The sequence below is a fragment of the Epinephelus fuscoguttatus genome, linkage group LG14 (genome assembly GCF_011397635.1).
Source record: "Epinephelus fuscoguttatus linkage group LG14, E.fuscoguttatus.final_Chr_v1".
Taxonomy (NCBI): domain Eukaryota; kingdom Metazoa; phylum Chordata; class Actinopteri; order Perciformes; family Serranidae; genus Epinephelus; species Epinephelus fuscoguttatus.
Window position 1 is genome coordinate 27,546,294 of NC_064765.1, and position 14,230 is coordinate 27,560,523.

Genomic DNA, 14,230 nt, shown 5'->3' on the forward strand with positions numbered 1-14,230 from the left:
GTTGTGCGCTAATTGACAGGCACGTCCTGTACCTAGGGCTAATTTAGTAAAAATTGGAGCCTGATGTGTTTATCATTATAAGAAAATTTTACAGAAATGCATTCAGCAGCCATATGTGGAAAACATTACTTACAGCGCAGAGGACCAGTGTTCCCTCTGATCTGATAGTTTAGTGACCTGTGACTAATAATGTATCACACAGACCAAATAATTGCAGCAGATTCATCCTCTGTCGCTGCTGTAGTTTGTTTCCAGAAAGAACATTTTCGTTTATGTTTGAGAAATGATAGCTGAACCGTCCACCACAGTTTAGGGTTCAGTGAATAGACACTTCTGGGAATATTCCAGCTGAGAGGTGTGTGGTGATAATGGACTGTATGCATTAGCAGGGTTATGGTTTTGTTTGGAGTACAGTGTTTATTGACTGTGTTGTGAGAGGCTGTTATGGAGGAAATACTTTTATGTTCCACCTGCATAGAGTTGTATTTATTTTTGCATATCTGCATTAACTATCTGCATATCACTCTGCAGTGCTGTACTGCTGGAGAATGTTGATATCTTCGTAAATGTTCAGTGACCGCTGTTATACAATTTGTCTATATATTAGTGTTTTTAATGTGGTGTAATTGGTTGTTCAGAATAGTGTACTATAATGCACTGTTGTTACTGTCATTTAGTGCATTTACCTATACTCTAATATGGTGGTAATAGATACAATACAAAGTTTTTACAAAGTCAAAATCTCAAGGCACACCTGTATTTATATCTATGCACAGCAGCCTCTATAACATGTTATCACTATTATCACGACATAAATGTTTGTTTTTATGTACTAATATTAAAAACAATTGACAACCAACTATTATTCATGACATATTTATGAACAAAATGATTCAGAATGATTCATTAAACGTTTTAAAATCCATCAAAGCACCAATAACCCACCCATTTAAATGGGAAATAATGTAAGATAATCTCAGATAATGTGATATGTCACACACTTATAATTCCCTCACATGAATGGTGACAAATAGGTTCCCTGTAAAGGTTTTTTAAATTCAATTAAATTCAGTTAAATTCAATTACATTTTTTTAAAAGGAGAGTTTGCCCCTATTAAGAAATGGGCGCGCACGACATACTGATACAGTCAATTAGAAATTCATTCATAACTTTTTGTATAGGACCAGTTGCATATTGCAATGTGTGCTTACCACAAAATCCCACGGCACACCTGGATTGACATCATATTTAAGCACTTAAATGTTGAAAACCACTCACAGGCTGAGCCAGGTCTCCTAGAAATGACATTTATATTCGACTGTATTGAAACAGCAAGTACATTTAGAGGGGAAACATAATGCAGAGTCAATTATGTTTTCTATCAACATAATGAGGAAATGTCGCTAATTAGCATCCCTGGCAAGTTGCAAAAATATGTTTATTGAATGTATCAGCAAAATGTTCACTGACAACATATCTCAGTTGTTTTTCCGCCAGAGTAGGCAATCTTGCAATACAGTATCCAGTCCTTTTTTTTAAAATTAACATTTAACTAAAATCCTGACATTTCCCTAACCTTAACCACAGTTCATGTGTTGCCTAAACTTTAGACAAGAGTCTTTGTTATTACTTTTTTTTTTTTTTTAATGTTAGGGATATCACACAATTTTGTCAGACTTATTCACTTGTTTCAGGAGTCAGGTAAGAACATTGATACCACTCTCACATTTGTAACCTAAATATCAAGATGAAGCAGGCAATTAGCTTAGCTTAGCATAAAGACTGGAAACAGGTGGAAACAGCACAGAGGCTACAGTAACCCTGACAGAAATGTGATTTGTAGATTTTGCTCTTTGGTTTTTGTACAGTATCAACAAACGAAATGCAATGTACTAATTAATGACCTTTAAAGGCACTGCTTGGTTGTTGTTGTTGTTGTTGTTTTACCTTAAGACAGACACAGGTTTGCTGTTTGCTTGCAGTCTTTATGCTAACCTAAGATAATTGGTCACTGGCTGTAACTTCACATGAGAATGGTATTGACCAGTGAGTGATATCTGCAAGTTTATCTAAGAAGTGAAGTCAATGGAGAAATGCCTTAAACCTGCTTTCTTTCTATTGGCCAGCAGGGGGCGACTCTACTGGTTGCCAAAAACACGCAAAAAATGACCAACTTCTCACTTGATTTATTACCTCAGTAACATTTTCTTAATAAATTTATGGTCTCAACTGTCAGTTTCAAGTCTTCTTAGTACAACAGCATGATGTTCATTTATGGTCCCATTTAGAGTAAAATAGATGATAAAGCGAGATATGCTTCAGGGCGTGGCTTGCTTTTGATTGACACGTCGCTGCCATGGTTGTGTCCCAAGGTTCTCAGTCAGATCCACCCCTCCGTCATCAACAACTCCACCCTCTCATCCAAATATGGTCACTTCTGGCCTCAAAAACCAAGATGGCGGCAGTCAAAATGCCAAACTCAAGGCTTTCAAACAGTTTCCCACAAACCAGTGAGTGACATCACTGGCTACAGCCATTACTCATGGTGCTATCAGTCATCTAACTCTCCACCAAAATGCAAATAAATGTGTTTCCAAAAATTCTGCACTATTTTTTCAGTAATCAGAGGCCAAACAGTGGGTCAGTCATTCCACACTGATGCTGTACAGCAACTGAGAGGGAAACAAAATGAGAAAACTGTATTGCTTTTTAACCATGACACAGAAAAAGTGTGGTCTACTCAAGTCTAGTCTTCGTTGGTGGGTTCCTCAGCTTCGGCTCCCATGAATCAGAGGTCCATTTAACCCCTGTGCCATTTCTGGATGCAGAGACAACATTTTCAACCAATCAGATAAGCTGTAGAAAGAGGAGGGAGCTTTATGAAGTCAAACCCTTATCTCTGCTGTCACTGTGGCTTTGCTGCGCAATGGTTTCTATTTTACTGGGTTGTGATAAGTTTCTATGCTGGCAAGTGTGCTGTGATAGGGCTCTTATCAGAGTCTTTATTACATCCTCCTCCTACTTTATTGTGTCGTGATAGGGGCCATTAGTTCAGCCGGATTCACAGAATGCAGTGCTCAGACAGAGTATAGACCGAATTAACCCCAATTAGGTTGACATGTATTTATGAAGAAGAAAAAACTACATCATGGTTTTCTTGGGGCACAGCTTTACATTTTGAGCATATCTCTGCCTAATTAGTTGATAAAATGTGGTATTGTGGTTGAATCTAAGGTCAAAGCTAGCCTAAGCTCGCCTTAAAGTCAAGGTCTCAGGGGAAGAAAAGCAAATGCAACATTTGTTGATTGTTGCATTTGCTTTCATACCCAGTGACCTCAAATCTTATTTATTTTCATCCTGTTTTCCAAATGTCAGGATTTTTATTTGGGTAACATTTATATTTCTTGTGATAGTATAAAAGGCTTCAGAAATGACTCACCTTTAATTTCTCAGTATTTATTTACTAAATCACTCTTATCTCAACTTGTACTGCAAGAATTACAACTCAAGGAGGATGATATTGTCTGTCAAAGCTAGTTTGAGTGATTCCTGCATGAATGCTTGCTGTTTGTGTTGCAGAGTTTTGCAGAGAACACCATGAACGAGCTGCTGGGCTGGTACGGCTATGACAAGGTGGAGCTGAGAGACTCTGACAACCTGGAGATAGGGGAGACGCCACAGCACATCTCTGTCCTCAAAGGTAAGGAACTCTAACATGCAGTACAACATTTTGATGATTTTTTTTTTTTTTTTTTTTAATTAAAGCAGCTACATTTTTGCCTGGCTGGTGCGGCAGTCAACATTCTCAACTGCATCATTTTACACAGTGAGACTGCATGCTGCATTAGGTAATATCATCAGTGAGAATATTAAATGCCCATGAACTGATCATGAAACATGTAAAACATATGGTATGCTCAACATGACTGTTAGTTGCACTTGTGTCAAAGGCCCTTAAAGGAACAGTTCACCCTAAAATCAAAAATACATATTTTCCCTCTTACCTGTAGTGCTATTTATCAGTCTAGATTGTTCTGATGTGAATCGCAGAGTGTTGGAGATATGGGCAATAGTGATGTCTGCCTATAACTAGATGGCACTCGGCTTGTGTTGTTTAAAGTGCAAAAAATATATATATTTGAAAAACTCAAAAGCAGTGTCTTCTTCCAGAAATCATGACCTGGTTACTCAAGATAATCCACAGACCTTGTTCTGAGCAGTTTCATGTAGGAACTATTTTCTTTCTACACACTACACCCACCAACTATATTATCGCGCAGAAGGAAGCGTGCATCTACTCATGGATGAGAGGCTTTTGTGACAGCACGAGATGTAAACATTAATGGCATCCTCCTCGGCTGAGCTGTAACATTAGCTGTCTCAGTGGTGCAGGGTGAGGTAGCAGTAGATGCACACTTCCTTCTGCATGGTGTTACAGTTGGCAGGTGTAGTTTGGTAGAAAGAAAATAGTACCTACACGAAACTGCTCACAACAAGGTCTATGGATTAACTTGAAAACCTTGTCATGATTTCTGGAAAGAGACATTGCTGTTTAGTTTTTAAAATACATATTTTTTGGTGCTTTGAGCACCACAAGCCGAGTGCCATCTAGTTCCATTATATTTTAGAGAAGGCAAACATCTCTACGGCTGATATCTCCACCACTCTGCAACTCATGGCAAAACAATCTAGACTGATAAATAGCACTACAGGTAAGAGGAAAAACATGTATTTTTGATTTTAGGGTGAACTGTTCCTTTAATCCTCATTGTTGCTCATTCAGTCACTAATTCTTTGGGGGGCTTCAAACATAAATCCTTCCAAACCCAGCTTAAAAAACAGACATGCTTCTGTAGTGTGGTATAAAGTGATTTTAGGCTCACTGGTCTCTTACATTATGGGAGGATTTGCAGTGAGTGCCACAGCATCTCATCAGTTGTTCAGTAACTCTTTATTTTGCTCAATTTCCCCTCACTAGAAAACTTGTTGCCAAAAATCCCAGCTTCAACAGAGAGCAGCGAAGGCTCCCCGGATCGAGCCAACAGCTCCCACTCTTTGCCAACCTCCAGGAACGGAGTCACAGAGTCCTCCACCACACCGTCCACCTCCATGCCCAGCACCAAGGAACATGGCAACCTGCCCATTATAGTCCCCATGATCCCCCCACCACTGATCAAGCCCCCTGCAGGTAGGGAGCACTGACACCATTTTGGAAACACACCTACAGGAGGTGAATTGGAAAGTAGCTTGTACAAGACTGTATTTGTTCAGAGAAAAGAGTAACAGTAAAAAACTGTATCAAACTGTACTTAAAAAGGCCAAACCAGCCCACCTCCAGAGCTGGTACATAAAGTTTCAACTGCTTTATGCGTACTCGTGTGTGTGTGTGTTTTGAACAAGGCTACATTTTGCATTTCCAAATAGATCAAGGTCATTTTCAGCTCATTGCAGATTGTTGATGTATTTGCCCAAATGCACAAACACAAAGCACACACAGACATTTCTCCAGTCAAAACTGGCGTAGATCTCATCCACAGTTGTTCTCCGGGCAGATTACAATGTGATGAAAGTATAAACCTTCTTGCTGATTCTTCAACACTTTGCAGGAGAGCAGAGAGTTTATGCAGCGTGAAAACTTTCTGTCTTTGCAATGGCACGAAAGCCTCCAAACCAGGCGACTAATGAGCTAGCTACCTGCTGTACACCTTGTTTTCCTCCACCTGCCCAAGTGTCAATATAACCCCATCAACTCTCTGAGGATATGTCCGGGTTCCTCGGCCAGACAGAGGGCTTCATTATCCCTTGCGTCTGCTGTGGCACAGGAGGTTGGTACGCCCCGGCGGAGGGAGCGTTCGCCTTGGCATCGCCCAAGAGGAGTCCCCGCTGGCCCTGCCTAGGCGGGGAAACAGATGGTGTGGTCCCAGTTAAAGCCCAGTACCAACCCACCACCCGGCCGACACCCCCTTCAACTCGCCCCCCCACCCCCCACTCCCACCCTCACACATATGCTGAATTATTCATGTGCCCCGCAAAATCCGACAAAGGACCTTTTGAGGTGCAGGTACGGCGGATGATGGTGGCATTTAGTATGGAGGCTGCATAATTACTGGCGTGTTTTTTTCCCCCCTCATGCAGATGTGAGTGTTTTGAGATGGGCTTGTTACGAGGTGCCAGGATGTGGGGAAGGCGAAAACAACTCCACCTCAAGATGTCTCTTTGTATGAAAATGTTGAGATATTGTAAAAGATGTTGTGATTTTTTATGTTGGCCTTCGATCCTGTTCATTATGCTGTGGTACAGACATTATTCCAAGCAATGTACAAACCCTGATCCACCCACCCAGTCAGCCCAGAATGTCTTGTTTTTCTGTTATCACTGCAGTGGGCAGCAATCCAGATAGACACAAAAAGGCAGAGAGACTATGAGATAGAGCGTAGAGGAGAGGAAAGACATAAAATATGCATGTTGGGTCCACTGTGCTATCTTTAGGGCCTCTGGGAGTTATTTTCTTAATTGTGAGTTAGTCTTTACTTAAAATCTGATGGCCCCGTCGATCCATTAAGCTCAACAAGAGGTGAAAAGCCTGGCCGGCGTGCGATAAGGAGGTGAGCGGGGGTGAAAGACTAATGGGCCTGCGTCTATTCGCCCTCACACCCGCGTAGTCATAATGTGATAATTGGGAGATACTAGAGGGAATCTCGGAGGATCTCTCTCATTGCAACAGCGACAGCACTAAAAGCCCGCAGCTCATCACCGGCAGTCACAGTTTACCACAGAAGAGGCATTTCACTGTCGCTGAGGGTCTGTTAAAATAATTTGTTGCCCACACTGACCACACAGCTCCATACCTCCGAATCAAAGGTTAAAACGAGGAGCTGGTTTTGAAGCCATTAACGTGGATTTCAGTGGATTACACTTTGTTCTCAAAGAAATGTTTTGAGGATAAAATGAATTTCATTTGAAGGAGGGCTGTGTTGAGGTCCTGGTTGTGTTCTTTCTGACCTTTAAATCCACAATTAGTTTTTTGAATGCCTTCTTCTTGTATTTGTACGGAGAGCTTAGGGCCATCCCTCCACAAAGGTAATTAAAAGTGTTAGGAAGGCTACTTTTGAAATGAAATAGGTTACAGATTACTAGTTACACTGAAAGATGTGATAAGCAGTGTAACTATTTTAACTGCATCATCAGAGTTAAGCAACTTATTTTATTTGATTACTTTCTGTATGTGCAGCCACTGAACAAGCTTTACACTACAGTGATGTTGGAGCTCCTTTTTTATTATTTCAGAGGGGAAATAATTTTTATTTCTGTAAACCCATTCACTTAAAAGCATTCTCGTCAGACGACATGGCCACCCACCTTGGTGTGGTCGGCTGGTCGCAGGTATGGCAGACTCAGATTGCAGAGGGGGAACAATGGTATTGATTTGATTGGCAGATGAGAGGCGGAGCAAATTCAAATAAGAAAACTATTCAAAAACAGTCCTCAAAATTTGAGTGCACACTGCCAAATGAATGGAGCCTATCTGAATGTAGAGACAGCTCCTTGATGGTTTGCACTCAAATTTGTCCCAAAGCCTTTGCTGAGCTGTATTGTGTAGAAATATGCCAGAAATATTCCTGCATGGCAAAAAGATGCAAAGCAACAGAATGAAAATTATATTCTACATAAAAGCATTTCTTAAAAGATAATATGTCTGAATGTAACCCCTTTGTAACATTTTAGCAACTGTAATTTTATTACATGTGTTATTTCAGTAACTGTAACAGATTAAATTTACATATATTTTGCATTTAATTATATAACTCTGTTACATGTGGCTAGTTACTTTCCAATGTTGGACATGACTTTAGACAAAGCAGCATTATCTGTAAAATAAACCTACACACTTACATATATCAACTAATAAATAGTAGAACAATCATACATGGACTTAATTTCGCTGCAGTCCAACTCAGCTGCTACAAAAATGCCCATACACATACAAATATACACCCACAGACACAAAATACCAAAAGCTAGTGTAATCGTTGCTTTTGTCAATATTTATATCTGTCACCTTAATTCTACATGCATACTTTTCTTTGGTATTATTACTCACACATATAGTTTTAAACTGTTATACTGGGATTTCTAAAAGAAAACTACCAATAACCATTGTCTCATTTGTTTCTTTTTTTTCTAACTGTGCCCATTTTATCATTTACTCCCTTTCTATACTTGACCATTTAACATAACAACTGTCTACAATCACCATGCACTTTGTCGTATCATTAACGTCCTATAGCTGTAACCTTACAGACCTTTTCATTGGCCCCTGTTTATTTCCTGTCAGATACTGCATTAACACACATTGCAACAGGAAATAGCCTACAAAGAATGTTTATGTTTCCAAGTTTGAAAAGGTCTGTATCAGTGGTTCCCAACTGGTCCAGCCACAGGGTCCAGATTTCTCCGTGGTTGTTAGTTCAAGATCAATGCAGTTTATTCTATTCAGTGTCATACTTGCATTTGGCCGTGTAGTCAAGCTAGTTTGTTGTCTCTGTTAAGTAGCTGTCTGTAAGTCACTTAAGCAGAAAATGGCACTTCATAATAAAAGCTCTGTGCCAAAAATTCACTGCGCTTAAAAATAAAATGTGTTTTTTCAAACTTGGCACATTTGCGGTTCACTTGTGGTCCGTTTAGAATGGACTTGTGACCCACTTTTGGACCGCAACCCTGCAGTTGGGAACCACTGGTCTATATGACATGACACTGTGTCTTCTATTTCTGCTTCTTTTTCCTTATGCTTTTTTTTTTTCCATTCTCTCCGACCTCAGAGTGACCTCATCATGAATAATTTGGGACCAAACGAGGAAGACCCAAAAAAACAAAATGAAACTGTGTGGAGAGTGTGGTAGATGGATGCATGGGGTTTCAGATCAGGTCACTTTGGATCAGAGTTGTCATAAATACCTTCTTGGATTTAACTTTTATTAACCCAGACGTATTATTCTGTGAAACAAGTCAAGTTAAATTTAATTATAGAGCACTTTTAAATATAGCAAACATTGACCAAAGTGCTTCAAAAAGGAATTAAATTAAACAGAGGAACGATCAAATAAAAACAGTCATAAATACGAGAATATAAGAAGAAAAAAAGCATACACCATCTTGATAGATTTATGACGCAAAAAGCAAATAAAAAATAAAATAAAACCAGAGCACAGTCATGGTGAGGCATGAAAAATCGTGATCACGTTGAATGGAGAGCCGTGATTGGTCCCTAATCTGAGGGATCGGGAAGTAAATGAATAAATATCGCCCATTTGACATTTATGTTGCAACACAAACTATGAGAATTATTTAAAAATTCTCTGTGATGCTGTAATACACTCACACAACATGCAGCAGGGACACCACACCCTCTGTCTCAGCCTCCCTGTGTGAACATCCATCGACTCCAGCATCATCAAAGCACATCCTTGTGTCCACTTCAGGTTCTTTAATACCCACAGAGCACAGCCACAAATAGGCATCTTCCCATGTCCCCGGCTCATCCGGTTCTACATTTACCCATGGCAGGCCTTCATTATAAATCCTGCAGTGGTTTTGTGGCTTGAATCTTGAGCGGATTTAACCAGCTCTAGCTGGGCTGAGTCTGTGGAGTTAATGCATTTTGGTCCTTGTGTTTAATACATCTAGTTGTTTCATGCATGTTTATAGTCTCCACCATGGACTTGCACTTGAAATATAATACATGTCACTCTTGCTGAAGCATATTTTGTAATAAAAATCAGACTACATTGATCAAAGTCATAACATAAGGTCAATTTTGATTATAATGTCAAACATAATGAGTAGTAAATAGTACCTTTTCATTTCTGTGAGTGTGTGAAACTATAATAAAGTAAAAAGGCTTTTCAATAGAAAAATAAAATAAAATAAAGCCCAAGTCAAAGTTTTCAGAATGATCCTTTGTGGCGGCTGAATGCTCAGGATAATGGATTGTGATTTAAAAAGAGACTATTTAGGAAAGAATAATTGTTTTTCCTCATTAAATTACACAATGAGCTCAATACACTTTCACTATTGGCTGTTTCTTTAGATGAAGATGCATCCAACGTGCAGATCATGTGCGCCTGGTGCCAGAAGGTCGGCGTCAAACGCTATTCTCTGAGCATGGGGAGTGAGCTGAAGAGCTTCTGCAGCGAGAAGTGCTTCGCCGCCTGCCGCAGAGCCTATTTCAAGAGAAACAAGGTAAAAATCCTCCCTTCTCATCAGCTGGACACTTTACTGCAATATCTAATAGTCTTTGCACAGATACAGTATGACACAAATCTGCTGGCAAGTGCATGTGATTGTCATAAAGGCCCAGAGGAGAGTATAAGTGTGACATCATGGTTCCAAAAATTCATAAAACAAGCATGAAATGAATCTTTATATTGCGATATATTCTTGTAAGCACGAAATGTTTCGTTATCATGTGGTGAACAAACATTGAGAGTAGCATGAACTGGATAGAATCCTAATGTTGCGGTGTTTATCAGCTGTAAAGGTTCTAACAATCAAAGGATTAGTTCAACAGTTTGGGAAATTCACTTATTTTCTTTACTTTCAAGAATAAGATGACAAGATTCATACTGTTCTCATGTCTGTGTGTTAAGTAGGTAGCTTGAGGTGGGAGGCAATTAGCATAGCTTAGCATAAAGACTCATAGTGGGGAAACAGCTAGCCTAGCTCGCTCCAGAATTCAAAATAAAGCTGCTAAAACCTTTAAAGCTCACAATCAACACAACAACAGTACAAATATATAAGCAATTTGTGGTTTTACAGGGAGTTACTTTAACTATTTCTTAAAGAACAAGCGTATTTCCCAAAATGGTGCACTTTTTCTTTAAGTTGAGGCAAGTAAACAACTGTGGGTGAAGTTAGTGTTGAGTTAGGTTGCCATAATAATTGGGTCTGAGTTAAGCCAATTACAACAGTTTGGTTAAGTTTTAGCAGTGGTTATACTGTATATGAGAACTTGATACATGGTATAAACTGTATTCTATGACCCTGACAACACTCCTTTTCACTTTCTGAGCATCTCCTGTTTTCAGTCATACCTGCGTAATTTACTTTAATCTTTTTGTGGAAGGGAAACAACTCTTCTACTTGCTTTTTACACTCATATTAACAAAATTTCACAATAAAAAGGGGAAACACAACAACACACATTACATTATTTCTGAATTTAGGTGACACAGTGAATTGAGAGGTCATTTCAGCTAATTTCAATGAGGGAAAAAAAACAGTTTATGTGATCTGTGGACAACTCACTTAACAACCCAATTGCTTGAAAAACTGTTGGCATCGTATATATCTGCAACCAAGGATATGTTACATTTGCATGTTATTATGTAGCAGATACGTTTCAACAATGCTGTGGTAAACATGTCATTAGGTTTAGGCACAAAAAAATTGGTTATGGTTAGGAAAAGATCACGTTTTTAGCTTAAAATACCCGGTTATGTGCCACAATTCCTGCTACAAACACAGCACCGTCTTGGTAAAAAAACAATCACTTTGTGTGCCATGATTCTGGCTGGAGGCATGGCAATTTCTTGGTTAAAAAAAAACAACCACTTACTGTGCCAAAATCCCTGCAGAAAATGCAGTGGTGTCTCAGTAACAAACAATTGCTTTTCATGCCACTGCCCCAACAGGAATTGCCGCGATGTCGTGGTAAAAACGCAACTGCTTATTGTGCCACTTTCCCAGCAGGAAATGCAGTGGTGTCTTGGTAAAAACCAATAGTTTTGCATGGCACTATCCCCACTGGAAAAACAGCTATATGTTGCTACAAAACACCCACATTTGGTGGTTAAAAAGCTGCTAGAAAAGCACCAATGACTCGCTAAGTCACAACCAGTTTTGCTGCTGGCTTCGAACAGTGGTCTGCAGTAGTCTGCAGTTTGGCATCCGTCTCGCTTAGGTGACACTCCAGCAACCATCCCCTCTACATCCCGATGACAAGGTCAACTCATACACTACTTCACTTTAGAAATGTTGATGTGATACGTATGAAACATGCAAATGTAACATATTTGTGGTTATATGCAATGCCAAAATGTCTTCTGGAGACAGGACTGGACCAATAGATTTAGCAGATCAGCCAATCTTAGTGTTAACAGACACAGACAAACTTTCGCTAACCTATCTTGACCAAGGGGCAAACAAGATTTGTGACTGACGGTCAGCTAACATGATGGTGTATTAGCTAAGATGCTAAAATTATTTACACACAAAACTTGTCTCGTTGTGTCTTTATGTTTTGTGTGTAAATGACTAAAATAAACTATGTCTAATAGGGTCTGCTGGGATAGCAAAGTTCAGAAGTTCATTCACTGTCTTTATGTGAGCAAGAGCAGAGAGCCTCTAATATGGCTGCCAGAAAATGTTACATCATCTGTTAAGCTCTTTATAAACATGCACTATATTCTGCTTCTGACAGAGCCAAATGAAGTTTTCATGACATTTTGATATTCTGTGAGCAGGAGCATTATCTGTTGTAGCTTCGGCTATTATTACACTTAAGTCTGACTCAAGACAGCAAAAGGTCATTTTAACTAAAAGAAATTGTTTAGAATGTCAAGTTAAAAACCCTCTCATTACTTTTTCAGGTTTGGCTTGAATACAAAATGCATAATACATTCAGCTAGAAACCACTGAGAATAAATCATGGATTTTTACTACAGTACAAAAACACCTTCAGGCGATCAACTCCAAAATGACTTGGTCACCGCAGTGCATAACATGCAAGAAGGCAAATATCAAAGTTGTTATTGTGTTCTCATTTTCCCCTCGATGACTGTAGTTAAACAATCTCCTTTCTCTCCTGTACCAAAGCTGGGATATATAAGGAATTACGCTGTGAGTATGACGTGTTTTACTCTCCTGCTTGTCTGTCCTGAAGTCAGTTATTCATCTGAACATAATCACTTTTCAAGCACTGCACTGGAGCAGGAATAAGTAGGGGTGCACTTAGAGTATGTCTGTTCATTTCAGTTGGTGATATCCAGTTTCTTTTCTTTTCTGACACTTTTTCCCAAAGCATGAGAATCAAGCTGAGCCTTGCGTCTACTGTACTGTTGCTCATACTATGTGTTTTTCATTTTCTACCTTAACATTTTAGCTCATTTACTTTTATAGAAAGTTTGTAGTTTCTCATCCTACTGAATGTTGAAATGGTGACAAATGATCTGTCTTGTCCTGGTGATGACAAGGAGAGCCTGACATGCTGAAACCTCGTGGGGGGAACGTGTCACAGTTGAAAAAAGCTATAGATCTTTATATATCAGATCAAAACGCAGCTTTTAAACTGCTTTTATTTTGTTCTAAGAGCTTCAGAAGAGGTCAGAAAAAAAAAGTTGATACAAGTCTTTGCCATTTGACACGCAACAAAGTTGACAAGGCAGCTACATATCAATCAGAGATCAATTGGGGACGCTGTTAACATGACATCAAATGTAAGGCTGATGTGAAGAGAGCTCCCTGATATAAGTCTGTGGGACTTGTCAACAGTTAAACACATCCAAATAAAGTTTATATATAAGGACAGTACGAGTCATTTAAAGGTTTTGTATTTTCCTTACTCTTATCTTACATATATCCTGTATAGTACATTCATAGTTTGTGACTTTCCTGGAGATGCTCATGGCGTTAAAGGTACACGGATGTGTGGTAAGAAAAGTATGAAAAAAGACAAAGATGCAGCAACACTCTCTCCAGTATTTTATGCTCTCCCCTTAATCAGCCTCAGACTTTTGACAGACGTTTCAAAGCATGTCCTCTCACTGCAGTGACAGCTCTTCATGCAAGTTATAGTTGAGGGAAAGTCTGAATTTCAAAGTGACAGGCTAAATCATATCAGTCTTAGCAGAATTTTTTTTACCTTATGAGCTGTGATACACGGCCAGTCGACCTAACTGGTGTCCCAGCGTAACATTTACTATACAATTAATAGTTCCAAAATACGTTAATAATGCACATTTTTACTGTTTAATTATTGTATGATTGAAATTAGCACTGTGCTTGATGCAGTAATATTTGAGTGTTCTGCTTCACTTCCCTAACAAAGAATGTTTGCCACTGTAAAAAACATCCTCTACATCTTATACTGATACTGATACTTTGGAATTATTACTATAACTAAATAAAATCAGGACGATTTGTAGACTCTTGAAAATTAAGGACATATTTGTA

At 39.1% G+C, this 14,230-nt stretch overlaps 1 protein-coding gene across 3 annotated transcripts in view; it reads left to right on the forward strand.

Moving 5' to 3' along the window:
* The window catches only part of sobpa (sine oculis binding protein homolog (Drosophila) a), a 55,853-nt gene that overhangs the window by 15,170 nt on the left and 26,453 nt on the right, over window positions 1-14,230 (forward strand). For 2 of the 3 annotated variants that reach the window (XM_049596013.1, XM_049596014.1), the window contains exons 2-4: window positions 3,581-3,701; window positions 4,980-5,189; window positions 10,089-10,240. In XM_049596013.1, coding sequence (XP_049451970.1) covers window positions 3,581-3,701; window positions 4,980-5,189; window positions 10,089-10,240 — 483 coding nt within the window. Of the gene's footprint in view, window positions 1-3,580; window positions 3,702-4,979; window positions 5,190-10,088; window positions 10,241-12,874; window positions 12,899-14,230 lie in introns of all 3 variants that reach the window. The other variant, XM_049596012.1, reaches the window with a different exon arrangement.